The sequence below is a fragment of the Balaenoptera acutorostrata genome, chromosome 9 (assembly GCF_949987535.1).
Source record: "Balaenoptera acutorostrata chromosome 9, mBalAcu1.1, whole genome shotgun sequence".
Taxonomy (NCBI): Eukaryota; Metazoa; Chordata; class Mammalia; order Artiodactyla; family Balaenopteridae; genus Balaenoptera; species Balaenoptera acutorostrata.
The window spans coordinates 87,280,896-87,305,628 of NC_080072.1; the positions used below are offsets into that span (position 1 = coordinate 87,280,896).

Consider the following 24,733-nt stretch of genomic DNA (forward strand, 5'->3'; position numbering starts at 1 on the left):
ACTTTAAAACTGTTTAACTTTTAAAAGACAAATCTTGAATTCACTATTAACCAGTCAGAAGAGAGGCATGAGAAAGCAGTCGATCTCGCCAGAATTCAGCTGTGCTTTATTCAGATCCCTGACCAGGCATAAGCTAAGGAGAGACCACTTCAGGATTTTTCCGGCATGTATAACGGAGACGGAAGCTCCCATTCTTCCGAGAAGAAAGGGAGCTTTTATGAACATCTCAACATTTCATTTCCTTTCCTCTCCTTCCCCGCGCTGAAGGGCCCTAGAGACAATGGAGGCGATTGGCATTTTTCTCACTCTTCCGTAGTACTGAAAGCAGTGAGGAAGAAATGGTGGTGGCAGGAGCAATGGCCAAAGCCCTTGCTAGAAGCACCCAGAACTTTCTCTGCAAATTTATTTCGATTCTGCTCTCAACTCCTTCACATTAGAACGCCTCGGAGGTGGCAATCAACAAGGCTAGAGAGCAGAAAGCCGCCAACAGAAATCTGGTTAAATAACGGTGGTCACAGAACTGGTCAAATCGGTAAAAGAGGAAACCACAACAGTGACCCAGGTTACGGCCCCCGCGTTTTCCAAAATTAGAGCCGTAATCGGACAAGTCCGCCCTGACGCCCGTAAGAAAATGATTCTCACTTTTCATTGGCTGACCCTCCAAGAGTTGAGACCTTGCTTCACTTTCATTGGTTGCTGCTGCTGTCACGTCCTTTCACCACACCCACTTTCCCGTCGGCGCCCAGTGAGCTTTGGGGGAAAGTGATTTACAGAGGTCGGGGGCGGGAGTCCGCTAGCAACTAGACTATTTCACCCCACCCCTCACCACGGCCCCTGCTCCGCCCCCTGGCCCGAGGCCCCGCCCCTGGCCCTGCCGGGCCCCGCCCCTCCATCCAGGGAGGGCGGGGACCAGGCGGCGGCCGAAGCCGCAGGAATATGCTGGAAGCCGGCAGGCGGGCGCCCGGGAGGTGCTGAAGGGACAGTTCCCGCCGCCTTACTTGCCCCGCAGCGGGCGGGTGGGGCGGCCCTAGAGCCAGCTGGGCACGTGAGCGATGGAGACCATCTGGATCTACCAGTTCCGCCTCATCGTGATCGGGGACTCCACAGTGGGCAAGTCGTGCCTCCTGCACCGCTTCACTCAGGGCCGCTTTCCTGGGCTGCGCTCCCCAGCCTGCGACCCCACCGTCGGCGTGGACTTCTTCTCCCGCCTGCTGGAGATCGAGCCGGGCAAGAGGATCAAGCTGCAGCTCTGGGACACGGCGGGACAGGAGCGGTTCAGGTAGGGCCGCCGGCGCCGGGACCCCAGGGACCGCGCCGCCCCCTCCATCCGCCTGGGGCACCTTCCCCAAGCGTCGGCCGCACAGGCCAGTGTCGGGAGAAGCTCTGGCCCTTCCCTCTCGAAAGTGCAAACACTCCATTCTCGCTTCCCCTTTGCCCCTCCTCTTCCAGGGACGACTTCCTCCTCCGCAGTTTCTCACTTCTTTCTTTGGCTCCCATTTCCTGCGCCCCCTTTCCGTCTTTCCTTTCCCGCCTGAACCCAGGTCACCCTCACCAGCCCCCTCTTCCCGAGCTCTCTACCCCTGCTAGTATTTTTATCCCCAACTCTTCGGCTCCCCTGCTGCTTTCTCCCCAAACTCAGTGTCCCTCGCTGTACACACCCTGACCTGGCCACCCTCCTCCAAGCTCCCGTTTTCCTCCCCTGACGGAGCGGCTTCCCATCTACGCGGCCCAGGAGAACTGCATAGAAGCGTTCCCAGATTCGTGATTGATCCATTTAGCTTCACAGCAAGCAGTGTTCCAACCCAGATTACTGCATGAGCTCATTGGGCATCGTTCAGAGGGAGATGATGAATGCGGTAACGGTCTGAACACCTCACAGCACCGAATGTGGTCATCAGAAATACTGGGCCAGGACCCGTGGGAATGTGTCTTGTACAGCAACTAGATGTAACATCAGGGACACAGGCAAAGCAGAGGAGTTTTTTGTTGTTTTTAAGGGTTGAGTTGTCTTTAGAAGTTTGTCATCATTGGTGCTTTGGTGAAGAAAAGAGAGATGTACATACTGAGATTTGTTAGGAACTTTTCCTTTATTTTATTTATAATAGGTACTTAACGTTCCAGAGTGATAATAGATCAGAAAATACTTTTCTGCATAGAGAAGGAGGGATCCAAAACTAAACGTAAATTGTATGCATTTCCTAGATATTTAAGATTTAACCAGATATGAAGCACATTTTAAATTTCTAGGATTCAAGGAATTTTTTTAGAGGAAAGTAGGGACCTGATATATTGTAGTGTTTGGGGCTTTTTTAAGGTTGCATTATCAACTGGAACTCATTAAAGCAAGCATTTTGTAGTCTTCAGCAAGTACTTTCTTTGTTAAATAGAGTACTTATTGACCGAATTTCCCAAACATGGCTTCCCCTCACCCCAGCCAGCATCCATTCTGAATGAGATCAGTCTACTTCTGTGAGAATGTTCCAACATTTAAAGTTTTGGCTTCCATTCCCAGCTATGACACTGATTCATAGAGATAAGCGAACTGCTTAGCTTGCTTATACCATAGTTTTCCAATGTGTAAAGTGGAAAGATAGTAAGGCCAGCCCTTTAGAGAAGTGTTAAAGGTTATTGATTTGAATTGTACAATACCTAGAATTCCATGAAGAAAATTTTTTTTCAAGAAGCCTCCTTTAAAATAATTTTTCAAACTCTGATTCCTCATCTGTAAAATGGAGTCATTATGATCTCTAAGATTCATTGCAGTTTTACCATTATAAGGTAGACTGCAAATTCATTCACTTGTTATCTCAATCAGAGATGAACTTTAAGATATTCCATGGTCAGAAAAAAGCATTTACTAAGAGCTCTTGCTCTACCCTCTAAAGTGAAAATAATAAAAACGTGTTCTTTATACCTTAAACTTCTAGCAACTACTGATAATTGCGGCTACAAGAAACATAGGTAGTAAAATCTTCTTGTGTCTAAAATTCTTTCCTTAAAAACTTACTGACAAGAAAGTAAGAGATGATTAATTTGTTAGATTTTAAAGACCTTTTCTGTTAAATACATCATTTTCTTTTATTGCCTTTAAGAAGAATGTAAATTGATTTTATATACACTATTAAAACCAGACAGTAACTCTCACAATAATGCAAGGACATTTAGGGAATGTTTACTGACAATGAGTCATACTTTATTTTGCTTGGCTCTTTACCAAAGATGTATTCCTAAATACATACATATTTCAGTAGCTGCCTCCAAATACTTGCTTTTCTCTCATTTAGCAGAATGTTTCTCCATAAAATTGCATTGAAAACAATTAATGTTAAATCATTCTGTACCTTCCTCTAAGAAAATACAGATACTTATTTTGAGTAAGCACATTTGTTTCATAGAAAGGTACTATATAGTTCATGAATATATAGTTCTGTCATTAGTTATAATTATACCATTAGGAATTTGTGGAAAACATTCTATTTGGAGGTTTATTGGTGATTAGATATAAACTAACAAAAAGAAACCTACTTTAGACAGTTCAGGGTATAGCTTAAAAGCATAAACAAATATGTTACAGAACAACAAAATAGTGAGCTGATGATTATGACCATAAGTAGCCTTAGTTATCTTTTTTTTACCCAGCTTTATTGAGGTATAATTGACAAATAAAGCCTTAGCTTTCGAAGTTCAGATAATACATGCTAGTAGTCAATAACTACTTACAAAAAATAAAAAGGAACAAAATCAAAGTGAAGAAGGTTTAGAAAAATGTTGAATATGTGAGCATCTGTAAATTGTAACTTAACACTCAATTGTTAAGTTTTTATTATTAACACTATGTTTTAGTCAGGATAAATGTTAAATTGCTGTATTAAGGATACTAAAAATTACAGTGCCTTCATTAACAATAGTTTTTTTCTCTCTTGTGTAACAGTCTCAAGGTAAGTAGTCCAAGTTGTTGGAGTGGCCTGCTCCAGGCCATCATTCAAGTACCTTCTCTCTTAGTTTTCTGCCATCCCTAGGACATTATCTTCTTCTGTGTGAACAAAGCTGGGTTGCAGGCACACTCTGTGCCAGTTCCAGGGGAGGGGAAAGTAAAGATCTAAATCAAGTAATGTTTCTTCTAAGCAAGTGAGGCCAATGTGGTGCAGATCACTTCAGCTCTCAATTCAGTGAAGAGAAATTAGTTACAAGGCCACACTTACATGGGGCTACCATGTGCCTAGGAAAAAGGGAATTTGGATTTGGCACTGTGGGCATTGGGGGGAAACTAGCAGTCACCACTTTTATTTTTTAATCATCATAGTGGAAGAAGTTTAGCAGGAAAGGAAACAAGAATATTGCTTAACAGCGTTAATAAGGATAAATAAGTGTAAATAAGGCTAGAAGTATAGAGAGCACCAAATGTAAGAATATAAATTTTGAATTTTTCCCATGAAAAGCACTTAAAGCAATATGAAGATAAAATGAGATAAAGAAAAAGCAACATTAGCTGTAGGGATAGAAAACCTGAAGCTTCAAGCCAGATTTGGCCTTTTTTTCGTGTTGTCTGGCCTTGGGGGTATTACAGTTACAGCCACTGGTTGTAAAGTTCAGAGAATAATGTCCTCCTAGTGTAGTGCTTCTCAAAGCGTGTTCTGCAGAACACTCATACCTTCTGATTCTTTTTAAAGGATGGATTCTGTAATCAAATAAGCTTGGAAATCCCTATATTCCATTTCTCTCTTAGAAATTCATATCAAAGGCTCCAAGAAGTATTGAGCAAAGAAACCTGTTTAACTTTGATTAAACTAGCATTTCCACCATTTATTTGAGGGGCTATTCTTAAAACATGAAAATCTATGATAACTAGTGTTCTTTGTAGTATAATTTGGGGAAAGCTCCCTTGATGAGTTGCTTTAGTCACATTCTTTGAGCAGAACCAACTAAACTTTTGAAGTTTGGAGCAATGGAAAATGTGCAGACATTAGTTAACCAGCTAATGGGCTGGTTACAGCTAAAGGGCTGTAAGCAGTAATTGCTATAAAAGGGACAGCCTCCCCTGCCCCCCTAAAAATCTGAAGGTGACCTGTAACTAATACCACTTAACGTCCTGGGCCTCTCCCTAACTCTCTGCCTGCCTTTTCATCTCTTTTCCTCTAGCTCCTCTTCTACTGTGTATCTTTCTCTTCCTTATGTGTCTTACCCTTCCTTAAACTTCTTCTTTTTATTTTTCCTTTACCCCTGTCATCTATCAGTCCCTACTCAGTTTCCTCCCACCTTCTGTCTTTTCCTCTCCTTCCTTTTTATTTTAATGTGTCTTTTATGCGCTCATTTCTTTTTTTCTTTTTTTTTTAAGATGATTTCCTTAGAGAGTTTTGACTTTTTTTTAAAGTTAATTAATTAATTTATTATTATTATTTTTTAAATATTTATTTTTGGCTGTGTTGGGTCTTCATTTCTGTGCGAGGGCTTTCTCCAGTTGCGGCAAGTGGGGGCCACTCTTCATCGCGGTGTGCGGGCCTCTCACTATCGCAGCCTCTCCTGTTGCCGAGCACAGGCTCCAGACGCACAGGCTCAGTAGTTGTGGCTCACGGGCCCAGTTGCTCCACGGCATGTGGGATCCTCCCAGACCAGGGTTCGAACCCGTGTCCCCTGCATTGGCAGGCAGATTCTCAACCACTGCGCCACCAGGGAAGCCCTCTCATTTCTTTTTAACTTATTCTCCTTATTTACCCTCTGCCTCCCTTTTGTCTCTGTTTTCTTCTCTTCCCCTTCAAAACATTCATATGAAGTAAATGTTTAAAAGTGGTTTAATTTATGTTCTCCGTTCATAATTTTAGAAGTAAGCAACATGAACATTTTATATTTCTCCTTAAGGTATCTTTTAAGATTCCTACACTGAATAGGTTTTGTTTTTTGTTTTTTTTGAAGGACCCTTATTTGATCCCCACTCTCCTTACTGTGGCTCATGATCTTCAATAGAAAATGATTTTCTGATAGTGGATTGGTGGGTTCATAATTGCATAGGTAACAGAGCAGAGATTGTCCACAATTAAGTCCCAAAATCATTGCAGTCTACTGTAGTTCCAAGTTATTAGAAACAATAGAAAGCTAGACTATATTTGTATTGAGTAATCTGATAATATACTGTCTTGGTTAAAATTATTTGTGTTGTAAGTAACAGAAATATAACCAAATTAGTTTGGATATAAGGGATAAATTATAAATGATGCAGATCTCATGAGAGACAAAAATCTCACTGAACATACAAGTGTCTGAAAATATGGAAGCTCTAATAACAAGAGTCAGTGGATTTTCTCTCTAGTCTATTTCCATTATCCAATGCTGTCAGCTCCCAACTGTCTCAGTCTCTGAGCCTCTTATTCAAATTCTTGAAAGAAAAAATCTCATTGGCTATTTGATTGGCCAGTGAATCAGCTCCCCCAGGGTCCAGTTATTAAGATAATATATACATAAAATACAAAGGGATTATAATACAAATATCCCAGGTATGCATTATGGGTCATCCAATGCAAATGAATCCGTAAGGGTCTACTTTTTGGGAAAGAGAAATTCACAGAAGGAAGTGAGCAGTCACCCCAAAAAGTATCTACTTTATGGAGTTTCAGAGTAAAACTATATGTAAGAAGGAGCCAGCATCATTTCTAACAAGTGTAGCAGAATGTGGAAAGATGACCTGTGTAGCCAAATGTATTTTTATATGATAAAAGTTATTTTCACTGTCCACTCAGAGCATTCAGACCATTTTGAGTGACTGTATAGTCAGTACAGTTAAGAAGCTAGCCAGGGGCTTCCCTGGTGGCGCAGTGGTTGGGAGTCTGCCTGCTAGTGCAGGGGACGCGGGTTCGAGCCCTGGTCTGGGAAGATCCCACATGCCACGGAGCGGCTGGGCCCGTGAGCCACAACTACTGAGCCTGCGCGTCTGGAGCCTGTGCCCCGCAACGGGAGGGGCCGCGATAGTGAGAGGCCCGCGCACCGCAATGAAGAGCGGTCCCTGCACCGCGAGGAAGAGTGGCCCCCACTTGCCGTAACTAGAGAAAGCCCTCGCACGAACCGAAGACCCAACACAGCCAAAAATAAAGAAATAAATAAATAAAGTAGCTATAAAAAAAAAAAAAATTTAAAAAAAAGAAGCTAGCCAGTAATTTCAAAAACCTGTGATTATTTTTCTTAATTTCTTTTTTCTTCAATGAATCAATTGATTTTGCATGTGTAGCCACAGCCACAATGACATATTGCTATATGAAGGTGATTATACATTCTGACTATTTAGTAACTAAATATTGTAAATATAGTAGACTAAATATTGTACTCCAATGTTTGAAGGCCCTAGGCCAGCAGCAGGCAAAATTACAAAGTAGGTAAAACTCATTCTTGGGGACTTTGGGGCTTTCCTACTTTTCTTTCCTTCTGTTTTTGGATAGTAGGACCTTGACCTATCCTTCACTTCTATTTTCCCTCACATCTCAGTTGAAAAGCCGTCCCGTACTATTCCATCTTACTTCAGAGAGAGAAGTAGCTAGATGACCAAGAGTCACAAAATTATTAAAACTTAATAAGGGTTCTGACAGGAGTATTTCTATTCTAAAAGAGGATGACCACCTAGGAGGTAACACCTCATCTTGAAGTAACATTTCCCTGTTGGCAGAGTTATGGATCTATGGCTGATGGGTGTTGGAGTTTCCTCTCATCATGCTGCATTGATGACCACCTATTCTGACACACTGGCTCCACATTTAGCTTTCCAAGAAAGGGCTAGAAAAAAAAGTAGAGATAATGTTGCTAGTACATGAATCACTCAGTAAAGTTTTCACATGAAGAAAAGTGCTTTGCTCAGTCTGAGAGAAAGAGAGAAGAAATTTCTAGCCATTGTCAGTCAGTTTGGTTAGCATAAAGATTTCTTAACAACTTAGCCTCCATAGCCATGTTAAAGTTTAAAGAGCAACTTCTTGCAATGATCTGAGAATATTTATCTTGGTGTTTTAAGAGCCAGTTATTCTTATCCTAGCTGAGTTAGAAGGGAATCTGCATTCTTTCAGTCTGCTCTATCAAGCAGTGAAAAAGAAAGGTGAGCCATTCAACTGAGGTATACAGACACACACACACACACACACCCCAGAGAACATCAGATTTTACTTTTTTAAGATATTTTCATTCTTTCTAAAGTGAAATACCTACAAAGCCTTTACTTTATGATACTAATAAATCTGCCTCCAAATGTCAGTAACTTTTAATCAATTCTGACAATATATAATTCAGGGAAGTTCATTTAAAAATTATTACCCCACACAATCTACCTAGCTTATCAAGAAACAAATATTATTAAAACCCATTGTTTTCTGAAAAGAATCACTTTGTGTAATGAAGTACTGTTCTGACCTGTAGAACAGAGGTCCAATATGTTTTAAATTTAAAAGTATATTTTTAGTTTAAGCTGTGAAAGAGTTTCAAAATACAGATAGTAGTTCTGTATACAAGCATGACTGAGTAAATGTCGATGGCTAGCTGGCATATTATTTTATTTTGGTTTAAAATCTTAGTGTTCTTTTAAACATTCTTAAAACGTACTGAAGTTTTTTTCTATTTCTTTCCTATGGTGATAATTCATTTTTCATTTAGGGACAATATGCTAAATAAAATTATTTTATTACTGGCAGTAAGTCCTTAAGACCATCCACTGATATCAATAGCTAGGATATAAAGAAACCATCAAAAATATCTCAATGCCAAAAAAATGTTGAGGTAAGGGGACAGAGACTTCTCTCTTAGGTTTATTTCTACTTCACTGGTATAGTGAGTGCATCAGAGTCACCTGAGAAAGGTCTTTATCAAGCCATGCCCCAAAATTCATCAGTGACTTTTCTTGGCAAAATGTTATCCTTCTCTATGCCTATTCTTTCCTCTGCTTTTTGTATAATTGGTCAAAATCTCTGCTTAAATTATCTTCCTGTACTAGGAATGTTAAAAGTGGTTTTTCTTCTGATTCTTTAGCCTTTCCAAATGTATTTCCATCTCGTAGGACTTAGTGTGATATGGCTTCAAATGGATAAGGCTGAAGGACAGCCTTAATCACAGACTCCTGCCTCAGAAATACAAAAGAATACTGTGTGGCCTAAACTGAACCCTCTTCTCTAAGAAGAGATCAAGAGAGAATACTGCAAATGGGAGTTAAATAGATACTAAGAACTTCCTGGCTATAAGAGAAAGCATTATGAAGAAAGATTATAGATTCTCAAATTCTAGGCATTGCCTATCATTTTTCTTCAGAGTAGCATTTTTCAAAGTAATAGGTGTAATTTGAGTAAAAGTTTCCTTGATCAAATAGTTTTGGAAGTGCTGGGTTGTTGCCAGATTTCTCAGAGCTTTTAATATACTAATATCCTAATATACTTTGTAAACGCCCAAGACAGATATGGTGTTTCCCAACCCAGAGTCCTTTTACATAGAGTGTTTTAGGAACCAATAGATGGAAAGATTAGAGCACTTTAGGAGCCAATACTTCAAAGAAAAATTGTAGGCAATTCCTTAAATTTTAGGAGTATATTTGAGAACCTCTCATGGTTTCTTCTCTCATATGATTCTCTGTCTCTTTTGCTAGTGCTTCTGAATGACTCCATCAGGTCTCCCTTTTAAAACACTTGGTTACTATATTTTAGGGCAAGATCTAATCAGATCAATAGACTCTAGAGAATTCCTTGGTTTTTGTCCCCTCATTCAAAATTAAAAGGTTTCTCCTCTTGCCTGACTTCTAGGCACTTGTCATAGTTTTATACAGATCATGCAATATCATTAGTACTTGTTTTAAGGGCTACAGAAAGGCTATGGGATTAGGAAATCAAAAGTTAATGAATCAAATATGAGGTGAAATTTAAGACATATATGATAGGACAGATGGACAGACTCTAAAAAGAGAATTAAAAGTGGAGGAGAAGGTATAACTAATTGTATAGGAGAGGACTATTGGAGGTAAGGAAAATTAGTGAGAGATGAATTGAAAACAGATTCCAAGAAAGCGAGGGGGGAGAAGACACATGAAAGAAGCTACAGAGGTCAACATTCTGGCCATTTTGGTACAACCATAGGACTGGGAAGAAACAGATGGATGGATCTGGTACAACAGTCCCTTTTTAAAAAAAAATATTTATTTATTTATTTACTTTGGCTGCACTGGGTCTTAGTTGTGGCACACAGGATCTTCATTGCGGCATGTGGGCTTCTTAGTTTCGGCATGCGGACTCCTAGTTGCGGCATGTGGACTTCTTAGTTGCAGTGTGCAGGCTTCTTAGTTGTGGCATGCGGACTTCTTAGTTGCGGCATGCAGACTTCTTAGTTGCAGCATGTGGATCTTAGTTGTCACATGCAGACTACTTAGTTGCATCATGCAAACTCTTAGTTGTGGCATGCATGCAGGATCTAGTTCCCCGAACAGAGATTGAACCCCAGCCCCCTGCATTGGGGGCATGGAGTCTTTTTTTTTTTTAATAAATTTATTTATTTGTTTTATATTTTGTATTTGGCTGTGCTGGGTCTTCATTGCTGCATGTGAGCTTTCTCTAGTTGCGGTGAGCGGGGGCTATTCTTTGTTGTGGTGTGCGGGCTTCTTATTGCGGTGGCTTCTCTTGTTGCAGAGCACAGGCTCTAGGCACGAGGGCTTCAATAGTTGTGGCATGCAGGCTCAGTAGTTGCGGCTCACGCGCTCTAGAGTGCAGGCTCTATAGTTGTGGCGCACAGGCTTAGTTACTCCGCGGCATGTGGAATCTTCCCGGACCAGGGATTGAACTCGTATCCCCTGCATTGGCAGGCAGATTCTTAACCACTGTGCCGCCAGGGAAGTCCCAACAGTCTCATTTATAAAATGATAGAATTAATGTCCAGAGAGTCTTTGACTTGCCCCAGGCCTTATCATTTGTTAGTGGTTTGCATAAGAGCCTAATTCTCTTAACTCCTCTGTTCAGTGCTCTTTCTGCTGCATCAGGCCTCCTGGCATGGTTGAAAAGAGTTTTATTGGCACATTGTGTAGTTTCTATCCTGAAAAATATTCTGTTTGCATACAACCCCATCCCCACTCCCATCTCTGTAGATCCAAGTTAATTACTGTGTCTGCTCAAACCATTATTTTTTGGCTATATTCAGAAACAAAAGGAGAAATAGCTTTACACAATAGAAGCGGTACTGATAACTGACAGCAAACACTTGTGGGTGCAATGACAATCAATTCTCCCCTCCATGCAGTACTCAGTGACTGCACTACTACACTTAGTAACAGGAATGAACCCAGCCCACTGCAGTGGAGGAATTTATAAGAAGTCTTTTGCCTTGTTAGACAAGGAGAGATGTTGGGTATTAGGCAAAGCTACAAGCAAATACTGCCTATGTTATCATAAAGTTTCAAAAGTACTGTGAAGTAGTTTTCCATTTTTTTCTAGAGAAACTGAAATCAATCAGGATTATGATTTATGTGTGGAAATCTATGCATTTATTTAGATTAACTGTATACCAGGCTAGATGCAAAAATAGATATAAAAATAAATAAGATATAGTCTCACATTCAAGGTCCATTCTGTCTCTATACTGGGTAGAATACAGACTATACTGCTGTAACAGAGACTGACCAAATATATAACCTTAAATAATACAGAACTTTGTTTCTCTCTCCCATATGTTAATAGTCCAGAGTGAGCAGTTCTGGACTACCCAGGTGGCTGTGCCTCAACATCAGTTTCCAGGGTTTTCCAGTCATTGCCATTTCCTAACAAGCAAGAAGGAGAAAGAGGAAGCCTAGGGCAAATGGCATCTTCAAGCAGATGAACCTCAGACGGCACACATAACTTATCATGTCCCATCGATCCAAACTTAGTGATATGCCAAAACTAACTGTAAGAAAGCTGGGGAATATAGTTTCTATATAAGTTGCTATGTACAAGCTAAAACTCATGGAGTTCTATTACTAAAGGAAGACAGGGAGAATAGACACTGGGGGACAATTAGAGATCTTTCTCACAGACTCACAGCAAAGAAAGATAATAAATAATTGGAATAAAGGCTAGTAAGTACTAAAATAAGTTCTGGTGGCAGAACAAAGGGAGGAATTGTCATCTGTGTGTAGGGTTAGGGCTAGTTTCAGAGGATGTATCCAAAAGAACGTGGTCCTTGATGCTGGGACATGAAGGATATGTCAGTAGTAAGAGAAATACAATAGGAAACAATAACAATTAAAAAAGAAGTGGCTTCCAGTAATGATAGCAGATTGAACACCTATGACTATTTTAGCTTTTTTTCCTGAAACCTCACTAAAGTGACAATAGTTTTGTTTTTTAACCATAAATCCTAGCAAGGAGAATAGGTAAGGAGACAATAGCAAAAAAATTTTGGAAGTAAGAAAGCAGATGGAGGAATGGTAAATGAATTAGCAGACTAAAGAAAATTGGCTTCTAAGCTAGGAGTGGAAAAAGCTAAAGACCAAAACAGTATATATCATTGAATCCCCTAAAGATTCAGGAAATGGTGACACCAGATACTTCTGAAGTGGGAATGCTAAAATAAGGATCATTGATTGTCAGTCTGTTTAAGAAAGACTGGATCCTCACATCCCCTCCACCATTCCACACACCAGGTGACTTCCTCTCCCCCCACATTAGCAAAAAACTAGAAATTTATTCTTTGAAAAGAGTTAAACATAGAGTCTCTTACTGGAAGCATCAGGCATAATTGAGGTTGGGGTCCCTTATTAAAAGTAAGGGCTTTAAGTGAATGTATGCATGTTGTATGCTAAGACTGTCTAGCCCTCTTCCCCATCTTAGCTCCCAGAATGCTAGTAATCAGACCTTCACCCTTCAAACAGGACATTGGTGAAATCATTTCTGATGAATCTGACCAGGCCAAGAAGAAAGACTTAAGAGACCAACATTAGAGTTTCCTCAACTTAATGATCCAGCCTGATCATCTTATGAGTGAGGCTTTTAGTCTCAATGAAAGATTACAAGAAATACTAGGAAATCTGTAACATGAAACCTAGAGACCAAAATAAACAGAAACCAAAAGCAACCAGAAAAACAAAGTTAATAAGGGAGAAGGGAATGTTTAAAAAAACAACCCCCCCCAAAAAACCCTGTCCCTAATCTTCTCAGAGGGATAGTGGGAAAGTATTTAAATCATAAAAGAAGAACAAGATACTATTTTTTCAAAAGAATATTCTGAGAACAAAAGAGCTTTTGGAAACACAATAGAAAAAAATAAAATATAAAGTTGGGGAAATCTCTCAAAAAGTAGGACAAAAAGACAAAGACTTAGAAAATAGGAAAAAAAAAATTTTTAAATTAGAGGACTAGTCCAAAAGGTTCAATAAAAAAGTAACAGGCATTCCAGAAAAATGGAACAGAAAAAACAGAGGGGAGAAATCATCAGTGAAGCAATTCAAAAAAAATTTCCTAGATGTAAGGAGGGACCTGAGTTTTCAGATTGGAAGGGTCCAGCACAATAGATGAAAGTAGACACATTCTAAGGGACATCATTGTGGAATTCTAAACACTGGGGCCACAGAGAAGTTCCTACAAACTTCTGGGGTGGGGTGGGGGAGGGACATAGATAATAGGTCACATAAAAAAGATCAGGAATCAGATTGACTTCAGACTTCCTGAAAACAACAGTTGAAGCTAGAAGGCAATGGAGAGACTTCAAAATTCTGAAAGAATTTCGTATCTGACCAAACTGTCATTCAACTGTGAAAGCAGAATAAACACATGCAAGACTTCAAAATATTACCTCATGCATCTTTTTTTTTCCCTCATGAATCTTTTTTAGGAAGCTACTTGAGGATGTGCTCTATACACACACACACAGACACAGACAAACACATACGTGCATAAAAGAATAAACCAAGAATGAAGACATGGGCTATGAGGAACAGGAGATTTACCCCTGAAGAAAAGCAAAGGAAATGCCCAAGAAAATGATGAAGGGAGATCATAGGATGCTATCTCTGCCACAGATACCAAGGACAACCAGGCCCGATTGGAGCAGGGCAGAAGATTGTAAGAGAGACCTCCTCAGGAAGATGAAATTGACAGAAAAGCTAACAGGAATGAACTTTTTAAAAAATGGCAACTGTCAGAGTTTGGGGTTAGGTTATTGAGGACTACTTGGAAAATTTAGCAAAAAGAAAAAGAAAGGAAGAAAAAGATGTGGTAGAGAGTGCTCACTCATATCTGATGCTTCTTTTCTTCTGGACACACAGAGGAATATATTTCCCTTCCCTCTTGCACTTAGAATCATTTGACTAATTCCAACCAGTGGATTTGAGCAGAACTCACACGTGGTAGTTTTAAAATACAGCCCAGATATTTTAACGTTCTTCCTATCAAGAGGTGGGTTGTTTCTTACTATAGCATAGCCTGGTCTATCTTGATTAATATGCAAGATAATTGTTAACTCTAAGGAAAAGAAATCAGTTTATTCCAGGGCTCAGCATTGAAAAGTATACATGGTCAGAATAACACAAATGCCAAGAAATGATCTTCCTAAAATTATGATATAACAGTACAGTTTTGGCAAGTTTGGGGAATGGGAAAAATAAGAATGTGTGGTAAGTGCACAGGTAACTTTGATGAAAACACAAACTTAGAAAAAGAATGAAAAAGAAGAACAGTCTATTCAAATGACTTGAAAATAAAAGCTGCATAATTTCAGACATAGAATGAAATGAGAAAAGGATAAATACCAGTATAAATTATAAATGTGGAGAGATATACAAATCACATGAAATGAAGCAATATTGAGAAAGTTGTATGGAAACAAGTCACAAAAATGGTAGGAGGATTATAACCCAAGAAAAAATGTTCTTTAATTCTGTTAAATCACATAATGCATTATGTTGTATGGAAAATAAAATAATCAGAGAAGCTGGTCATCATCTCATTTTTGTTCTGCAAAAGGGTGCCAGAAAGTGTCATAATGAGTGCTAAAATCTTTTATACACTTTCTGGTACCATACCAAATAGAAAATAAGCATCCTTCATTATCACCTTACAGACAAATAGTGAAGATAGAAACATTTCTCATTAATTTCTAAATTATTTAGATTTTCACATTAACTTGTTCTGCCTTCCAGAATCTACTACAAAATACAATTTGAATTACTACCAATTTAAATACAGTAGTTCTTTAGAAAAAGTGGATGATTTCACCTTTATGTTTATAATGTGCACTGTTATTCAGCCCACTTCTTTGTTATTTAGCCCATTTCATGAATACCTACTATAAATATCAAAAGGAGATAAGCTTTTTTTGTATTTCCCTCTGTTATTCTCCCATTTGCTTAGCATTTGCATGCTGCCTGCACACAGTCTTACAGAGTCTGAACTTATTAATTCAGTTGTTTATTTATTTACAACTCTCAGTAGGCCTCATGCATGCCCTATTCTGTTTTAGACACTAGGGATACAGTGTTCCAAAAAAAGTGACAAAAATTCTTTCTCTCATGGAGCTTATCTTCTAATGGGGGGAGATGGACTATAACCAAATAAGTTGGAAAAATTATATAGGACGTTAGAATGTGTTAATTACTATAGAGGAAAATAGAGGATAAAAGGTGAATAGAGCATGCTGTGGGTGATAAGAAGGCCTCACTATCATAAAATGATGATCTGTGGTAAAAGAAAAATAAAAGATGGTCACAGGGGAATTGATTCACATATTCAAAGACAGAATATGGCCATTAGGGCTTGTCAGTATTACATACAGCCTCCACAACCACAGACTTGATTTTTGATGGAAAGACCCTGGAATTATACATAGAAAGATAATTTTAATGTTTGTATGTATGAAAAAAGATATTCTAAGTTATAAGCCCCAAGTTTCAGAAGGCAAAGGCAGGGACTGTTAGAGTCAGTAATAATACAAGGAGCGGGGAGACTTGTGTTTTAGTCTCTTGAAAGCAGTTCTAAGGGCCTGGATTACAAGGCGAGTGAAGCAGGTAAATAAAGCATCAACACAGTGACTACTCCCAGAAGGGCAGTAGGAATGTAATGTCATGGTGAAAAAAGGCACTCACAAGGCTAATGCATTCATAGGCTGCTTGCTGCCAACAGCCTTTGTCATCAAAGTACTTCCATCTTCTAAATACCTATTTGGCAATTGGCAAAGCCACAAGAAGGGCATTTCCAGTGGACCATCTGGCTCATTTTACCCAAGTAAGTCAGCAAGTGCTCTATGTTTTGTTGCTTTTTTAAGAGACCAGTGCACATCCTATAAAGTTCATAATAATAACATCTAAGATCTCATTCACAGTTTTTGGTTGCATTGCCCATATATTAAGTAATTCTTTATAAATGTAAGCCAATTCCAGTGCTCTCAATTTCACTTGTCTATATATTATTTCAGGAAAAAAAAATAGAAAAATTAAACAGTTTAAAATGTTTACATAAACAAGACAACCATTTTTTCTATTCTAAAGCGAATATACATGTAAGAATAAACTTTGAGATGAATGGATAAAGAAAATGTGTTATATAAGTACAGTTGAAAATTATTCAGCCATAAAAAAAAGAAGGAAATCCTGTCATATGCTACAACATGGATGAATCTTGGGGATGTTATGCTAAGTGAAATTGAGACAGGAGGGAAGTGGGCACTCACTTTAAAGGTCACAACCTTTAAAAGAATGACATTCACTATACAACATAAACTGGCTAGAACCAACTAGGCCCAAGATGGCAGAAGATTTGACTTCCAGTAGACCTTGAGCCTCATTATATGCTCACTGTAACGCCTTAGCATGTTAAACAACACACCCACAGGTGCCATGACAGTTCTGAGGCTGACCATAAAAGGCCAAAAAGTGGGCAGTGGTCCAATTCCTGGAAATCCCTGCCGCTTCCCCAAAAGAGTTGGAATAATCCTCCCACTCATTAGGCTATGCAGTTACCCAACCCATAAAAACTAACCACTCCATATTTCAGGGCCTTGTGCCTTTTGAGATGGCCCACACTCTGCCTATATAGTGTGTATCTCCCAGAATAAACTTGCTTTCACTTTACTATGGCTCACTCTTGAATTCTTTCCTGCACAAAGCCAAGGACCCTTACTTGGCGGCCTGTCCCAGGGACTCACCTGAGACCTGGGACAGGACTGTCCTCTCGCTCCCCATTTTCCTGCAACAAAATAAGCCAGTCACAGAGGGACAAATACTGCATGATTTCACTTATATGAGGTAACTACAGTAGTCAGACTCAAAGAAGCAGAAAGTAGAATGGTGGTTGCTTGGGGCTGGGGGGAGGGTAGGAAATGAGTTGCTGATCAATGGGACTGGTAGTATCAGTCATGCAGAATGAAAAAGTTCTAGAGATCTGTGGTACAACATTGTGCTTATAGTTAATAATACTGTATACTTAAAAATTGTTCAGAGGGTAAATCTCATCTGTTTTTTACCACAATTTTTTTAAATGAAGGAATTTTGGCTTCATAAAGCTATGTTGAAATTTATAAAATGTTTGTGACTTTGTTTTGTATCATTATTTTCCTACAAAATATCTGTAGCCTCTATCAATCAGGTCTTTGGATGCCAGCAACAAAACCAACTTGAGGACATTAATCAAAAACGAAAGTTACCGGAAGCATGTCTGCGTCCCAGAGACTTGACAGGATAGCTGGAGGGACCAGGCTTGAAATGAACCAAAAGATCCCAGAAGTTCTGGGCAGCAAGGACCGCAGGAGGCCAGTGTGGTCCCCACTGATACTGTTGCCCCTTTTTTGCCTGTTCACCCACTGCCATAAGAAGCCCCAAATGGACAATTGGCAGTCTCAGCTACTAATTCAATAGAAGCATCACGAGGTTCTCTAGTGAAAGCATTTCTCCCTTGGATACTAAAACCTTTATATCAGCAGAGTTCAGAGTCACAGGAATTAGAAGCAACAAAAAATTTTAGTGACTCATTAAGTGTAATTGCAAGAGGTACCATCACCCCACTTTTATCCTTTGTTTCCCATACCACAGCATCTATTCATGGGGAAAAAAACACCACCTACTGTATTACTCACTAGCTTAGAACGTATACATCCTGAAGAATCATGCTAAAATCTTAGAGGGTGTCAACTCCTGGACATGAGCATAACTAAATCTTTTTTTTTAATTGAAGTATAATTGATTTACAATGTTGTGTTAGTTTCAGGAGTACAGCAAGGTGATTCAGTTTTATATATATGTATATATATATGTATATGTATATATTCTTTTTCAGATTCTTTTCCATTAGAGGTTATTGTAATACATATTGAATATAGCTCCCTGTGCTATACAGTAGGTCCTTGTTGTTTATATATTATATATATATGGGTGTATCTGTTAACATAACAATCTTAATAACCCATTCCACAGTTTTATAGGTGTATGCCTCTAGGTGATAGTGACATAAGATCAACAAATCCTATGGCATCAGCCCATTTCTTCCTCTGTTAACTGAAACCTTTGGTCTATAGCAAAGTGTGGGATACCATGACTTTGTATAAGGTATTCCATAAGTTCATGGATGGTGGTGCTAGCATGGCTTGAGTCCACGTTAAATGTCTATTACAGTGAGGACATATCAGTGTCTCCTCTGTGATGGTTTTCCCAGAGTAAGGTACCATATCCAAGGTGTCAGTAACTGCTGGAAAATTGGGTATTAAGCAGTGACAGTTGAGGCAAGAGAAAGTCTCTGCTCAGCCCAGTCCCAGCCTCCTACCATGATTACTGTGAGTCCAAACTGGGATAAAAATACTGACTGATGACTATAGAACAGAACATTTTGTTTCACCAATTATTAGGAACTCTTTCAAAGAGGGGGCTTTTGGTGAGTATTCACATAGGATACAGTATTTGCATACTCAAGACCCACCCACACATGCCAAACCTCCTTATTATCAGTCTTCTGATTTTGTTTTCTCCAACATGCCAAACCCTTGGCCTGTGCTCATGAATTGGTGTAGATCCTTAACCTTCATCTCCCCATCTCTTCCTCTGGAAGAAGTACCACTAAAAGTTCCACAAATGGAAGGATTTCTCTTTTCCACTATTGAGTGGAGCTGACTGATGCCAGCATATTATTTAGAGCCATCTGTAAGGCAGACTTGAATTTTTTTCCCCCTTTAACTATAGGGAAATCCACATAAGTCCATAGGTTGAGAGGGTGCTGCAGAAGTAGACATGCTGGGTGTGTGAGCCTTATTACTCTGGGTCCCCTCAGGTCCCACCCCTATTCCTGCCTATATATATGACTTCTGCTTGAGGACAAAGTTCCCGCCTGGTGAATCAGAGAACCTAGCTCTTGATGAGCACTCAGATTGCACAGTCACCTGATGTTCAGGTGTCTAGTCTCAATGCCAGGTTTTAAGCCAAGAACCATTTCTCAAAAGTGTAATAGCTCATGACAAAGAGGACATGTCTGTGTTCTAAAATGTCACACCTGTAATTGTCCAGTGTAACTTTTCCCAGGCTTTCTTTAAATCATTTATTCATTCAGTGAGACTTTCAAAGCCCAGAAGGAAATAGATATAAAATAACATGCAAAAGATGTTGTTGCTTATAAAGAATTGTTACTCATCATTCTTTACAACTCTTGGATTCTTTACAGGGAGGCCTATCTACCTTGTTCTTTTAGGGTCTGTTCCCTGCCTCCTTAAAATACCTTCAAGACCTTCTGAAGAACTAAGTGTCTCGACCCAAGAGAGGAAGTTCCAGAGAAAGATAGATGTTCCCTCATCATCTCTGTAAGACCTGCCTTTCAAGTTCCATTTTTCAGTCTTGAAGGCCTGTCTCTTCCCCTAAATAACTGACAGCAGGGATGCCCAGTTGTTTTAGGGGAATCCCTGCCTTTTAGGACAACTAATTATGAATCTGAAGGCTAACCATATCAGAATTCTAAATCTAATATCCAGACACAAACTGGAGATCAAGTTATTATATAGAAAAAGGCAGATATCCTATTAAGACCTTTTATTCCAACTAATTATTAATAAGGGCTGTTTTATAGAATATATTACATATACTTTGCTATAATTTTATTCTATAGAATGATTTGGCAACTGTGTTCCAAATATGTTTTCAAAATTAAATACAAAGTGCTAGAAAATATGGTATTTCCTACATGCCTCTGCCTAATAGACAAACATTTCAATGTTGATTTTTTAACCACAAAAGCATGTTGTTTTAAATTATACTAATGGTAAATTAATTGCAGGGAGTGGGTGGTAATGCAGACTTGGTGCTGAGTAAATGAAAGCTTTCAGTCTAATAACAGCCTTAATTAGGTTTCTCTTAAGACACTGCACATCTGTCTAAATTCACACATATATAGATGAGTAGCAAAACAATAACAAATTAATTATCCCTCAAAATTAAAAAAACAGCAACAACTTAAATGAACTGCATTATTTGTAGCCTGCCAGTGATAGTGGGAGATTTTTTCTTACTGTCAACAACTGTACGGTACAGTAGTCCTTGAGAGAGGTTTTTTTTTTAAGTAGTCGCTTGAGAACCTCTCTACCATGAATTCTGAGGAGAAGGGGAAGCAGGAGATATGGAAAGGGGAGGTAAACTTTCTTCAAGTGGTACTTGTGGTATCAGGTCACTGAACTGAGCTGTGATTTCAGCAGTAAGGATAAAGAAGGTATGTAAAAGTTGGAGAGTACCAAATAACACACTGGCCCTCCACAAAGATCTTTGATGCCTCAGGCAAGTAACAGATGAACTTGCTTAAGGATGAGCTCAATGCTTAAGATCACTGACAACTTGGGATAATTCCCTGGCGGTCCACTGGTTAGGACTCTGCGATTCCACTGCAGGGGTCCCCGGGTTTGATCCCTGGTCAGGGAACTAAGACCCTGCAAGCCATGCGGCGGGACCAAAAAAAACAAGATCACTGACAACTTGGAAACTGAGACACGTGATTTCTGGCTAATACAACATTTAACACTTTCCCTCTCTGATAAGATTAATTAATCCAATATAGCAAATACTAAATTACATCCATCACTTGCCAGGCAGTTGTTAGATACATAGACAGAATATGTTTAACCCTCAAGGAGTTTGAATTGAGTAGGAGACATACCAACAAACCCAATCAGCACATTATGAAAATTGATATAATCATAATGGCGGTATGCCAAAGGTTCAATGGAATTATAAGAGAGAAGTGCCTAAGAGAGGTAGAGGGGGAGAAGACAGTGACAGGGAAGGCTTCTTATATGACAGGATTTTTGAACTGACTCAGAAGAAATAGGAGTTTGCTGGGAAAAAAAAAAGGGTAGAAGACATTCTAGGTAGGGAAAACAACATATGTAAAGGCAAAAATATAAAACAGTATAGCCTTGGCCCCTTGCCTCATGATTCAGTCAAGAAACAAATGGCACACTTGAAAGGTTAACTGAAAAGAGTTTAATGAAGTCACTTTCCAGAAATGCGGGCAAGGTCAAGGGCACCAACAAAGGATGGTGATGCATTCAGTAATAGCAACAGTGGGAAGCCATTAACGACCTGGCCAGAAGGGGCAAGGAAAGGAAATGAGATTGCCAGAACCTGGTGAAAGCCATAACCATGGGAGAGGGGCTACCCAACAGGAACCTCGATCAGAAGAGACTAGATCTGTAGAGGCAAACGATCATAAGTATGCACATCTCAGATTCATATCCCACGTCTGAACAATTTCCTGTTTCTTGAATAGGTATAGCCCAGGACTAAATCTGTAACTGACATTATAACAAGTTTGCCTTTGTTTCTTCTTCCTTAACCGACAGAAAGAAGAGCCTGTTGATTTAAATGATAGGGAGAGATTCTTAAGATCTGGTCTGCTGTGCAACCTCTGCCCCACACCAAATCTTTTTGTGTGCCTACTTTTAAGCACAGTAATGTGATAAGTATTCTATCAGATATTTAAAAATAAAAACAAGTAATCTTGAGTGTGAGATGACATGTAAGTGCTTATTTGTCTATTTTAAAATATCTACTTTAATGTCAGTGGATGAAACTGGCTTGCATATTAGTTTCATAGAATTTTTTTGTTCACTTTGACACTTCATATTTGACTTATAAACTCTAGTTAAATCACATTAATTACAACCTTTTTTTCTATTTATTTTTCAGATCAATAACTCGATCTTATTACCGCAACTCGGTTGGTGGATTTTTAGTATTTGACATTACTAACCGACGATCTTTTGAACATGTGAAAGATTGGCTAGAAGAAGCAAAAATGCATGTACAACCATTTCAGATTGTATTTCTGCTAGTGGGACATAAATGTGATTTAGCTTCACAACGTCAAGTTACAAGGGAAGAAGCTGAAAGACTGTCAGCAGACTGTGGTATGAAGTATATAGAAACCTCAGCAAAAGATGCTACAAATATTGAGGAATCCTTCACTATCTTGACAAGAGACATATATGAGCTTATTAAAAGGGGAGAAATTTGTATTCAGGATGGCTGGGAAGGGGTTAAAAGTGGTTTCGTTCCTAATACTGTGCATTCTTCTGAGGAAGCAGTAAAACCCAGGAAAGAGTGCTTCTGCTGACTTCATACATGCCAAAGAACTAAGAACAGATTGGGTGTCATTTCAGGATAAATACCAACATTAACAACAGAATGATGTGATGAAAGCATTTAAAAAAGTTATAAACCCATGCTAACACAATTTTGTAAGGTATTTCATTCAGAGCAATATGCTTACTTGTTAAACTACCAGATTGGTATTTTGCTAAATTATCAAGCAAAGCAGATGACTTTTTCTGGAAACTGGAGTATCTACATAATTGCCTCCATTCTCACTTTGTTAGCATATAACTGACCATAATATCCAAATATGTCAATATTACTCATTTTTCTTGACAGTTTGAAATGGATGTTTTGTGCATATATAATCTGATTGAAAAGATTTTACCAGGAATTACATTCTCTAGTGTTAATTAATTAATATTAAATAGTAAAGTGGATTTAAAAGTGCACTGTTTACTTACAAAGTAAACAATCACAGAGCTATTAACTAGGCCTAAAATAACAATTCCTTGTTTAAGGTACCAGGTTTTTAACCATTCTCTGAAATATTTATTCTCCCTTAATTTTGCCTGAACATGAGAAGATAAGTTTTATATTAATTTTTGTTCTCTGATTTATTGCTCCTGAAAATTTTATGTTTTATAAAGATATCTAAGGATCCAAGCAAAAGGTTTTATTGCAAATGTTTTGTTGTTATAGTATACTGTCCTTATTTAGATAAGAAAAACTTAGCCATTTTGTCCAGATTTTCAAATGTGTTGGTATAAAGCTAGCATAGTATTATTTTGTAATTAAAAAAAAAATTCTCTCTGTTTTATAGCTAGTCCCATCTCTATCATATTTGCCAAATGTTGCTTATTTTACTGGTCTTTCTAAAGGACAATGTTTTGGTTTTGTCAAGTTTACTGCTTTTCTTCTCTATTTTTGACTTTTCTCTTGATTAATTTTGTCCTTCCACTCTTGGATTTACCTTGTTCTTTTTCTATGTCTACTGTCCATTTCCTGTAGCTTCAAGAGCCATTTTCAACAACTCAACGAGCTCTGCCGGCTGTGTCATGGCCACTTCATCATATGCCATTAAAACTTAATCTCATACACTGGGTGAAGACTCAGCAGTCTTATTTTGCTTTCAAAATTGTTCTATGGCCTTGGATCCTTCTTCTTCTCCTAAATTACCACTATCATCAGGGAAAATTCTACTGGGCCTCATGCTGCTTATAAGGCTTGCCTTTCCTGCAGTTTCATAATAAAAGAAAAAACATTTCCACCCTCTTTTTTGATGTTGATCGAAAATTTAGCAATATTTCTTTGCACTGTATTCAAATCCCGAAATATAAGCAAGCCTTCATGCATACGGGCTCACTGAAATGTCATGATTTTAAACTATGTATGACCTTGAACAATGTCCTTTCCAAATACTGCATGCTCCCCCTTTCTTCCTAGGTGTTCAGACTTTTTCATTCCTACAACATCTTTTACACATGGTCAATTTGTGTCATAAGCTCTTCCTCCCTCCCACTTCTGAGTATATATCCAAAGGAAACATCATCATTATTTGAAGAGATATCTGTACTCCCATGTTCATTGTAGCATTAGTCACAAGAACCAAGGTATGGAAACAATCTAATTGTCCATAGTAGATTATTGGATAAGGGAAATATGGTATATATATGCAATGGAATATTATTCAACCTTAAAAAAGAAGAAAATCCTATCATTTAAGACAACATGGATAAAACTGGAGGACACTATGCTAAGTGAAATAAGACAAAGACAAATAGTGCATGATGTCACTTATATGTGGACTCTAAAAAAATAACTAAATAAATCAACTCTTCTTCCCTGGACATTTTCCTCAGCAGAAGCTAGCAGCCTCTACTATGAGTCTCATCTTTTTTTTATTGTTTGTACCAGATCACAACCCCAGGGAACCTATGTATTTACGGATGTATATCTAGATTATAGTGTACTGTTGTTCGTTTTCTTTGCAATTCATTCCTTCCACTTCTGGCATCAGAACCTCATTTTTCCTTTGGAGAAGTCCTTGTGATTCAGGTAGGCGGTGTGTCTCCTCCCTAAGCTGTGTGACTTGGGCCTGGCTAAACACAGTGTTTTACATATACTCCATATGTCTTATGTACTTATTTCTCTGTTTTCCATGTTTTTCCCTCGAAATTTTAGTGTAGTTATTTTTTAATTGACATTTGTAATACT

At 38.7% G+C, this 24,733-nt stretch overlaps 1 protein-coding gene and 1 long non-coding RNA gene across 3 annotated transcripts in view; one reads left to right on the plus strand and one right to left on the minus strand.

The window, feature by feature from the left end:
- The first annotated feature begins 924 nt into the window (after positions 1 to 924).
- Positions 925 to 23,619, plus strand: RAB39A (RAB39A, member RAS oncogene family). Its single transcript, XM_057552664.1, has 2 exons — positions 925 to 1,279; positions 22,112 to 23,619. Exons 1-2 carry the CDS (start codon positions 1,053 to 1,055, stop codon positions 22,536 to 22,538), a joined length of 654 nt encoding a protein of 217 aa, XP_057408647.1. The 5' UTR covers positions 925 to 1,052; the 3' UTR covers positions 22,539 to 23,619.
- The window catches only part of LOC103001490 (uncharacterized), a 36,719-nt gene continuing 22,106 nt past the window's right edge, over positions 10,121 to 24,733 (minus strand). For both annotated transcript variants that reach the window (XR_009009229.1, XR_009009231.1), the window contains exon 3: positions 10,121 to 10,980. This is a non-coding gene — a long non-coding RNA (uncharacterized LOC103001490). The remainder of the gene's footprint in view (positions 10,981 to 24,733) is intronic.

Coding starts and splice junctions, on each gene's coding strand:
- RAB39A (XM_057552664.1), top strand. CDS start 1,053: ATGGAGACCATCTGGATCTACCAGTTCCGCCTCATCGTGATCGGGGAC. Junction 1,280..22,111: donor GCGGGACAGGAGCGGTTCAG/GTAGGGCCGCCG, acceptor TTTATTTTTCAG/ATCAATAACTCGATCTTATT.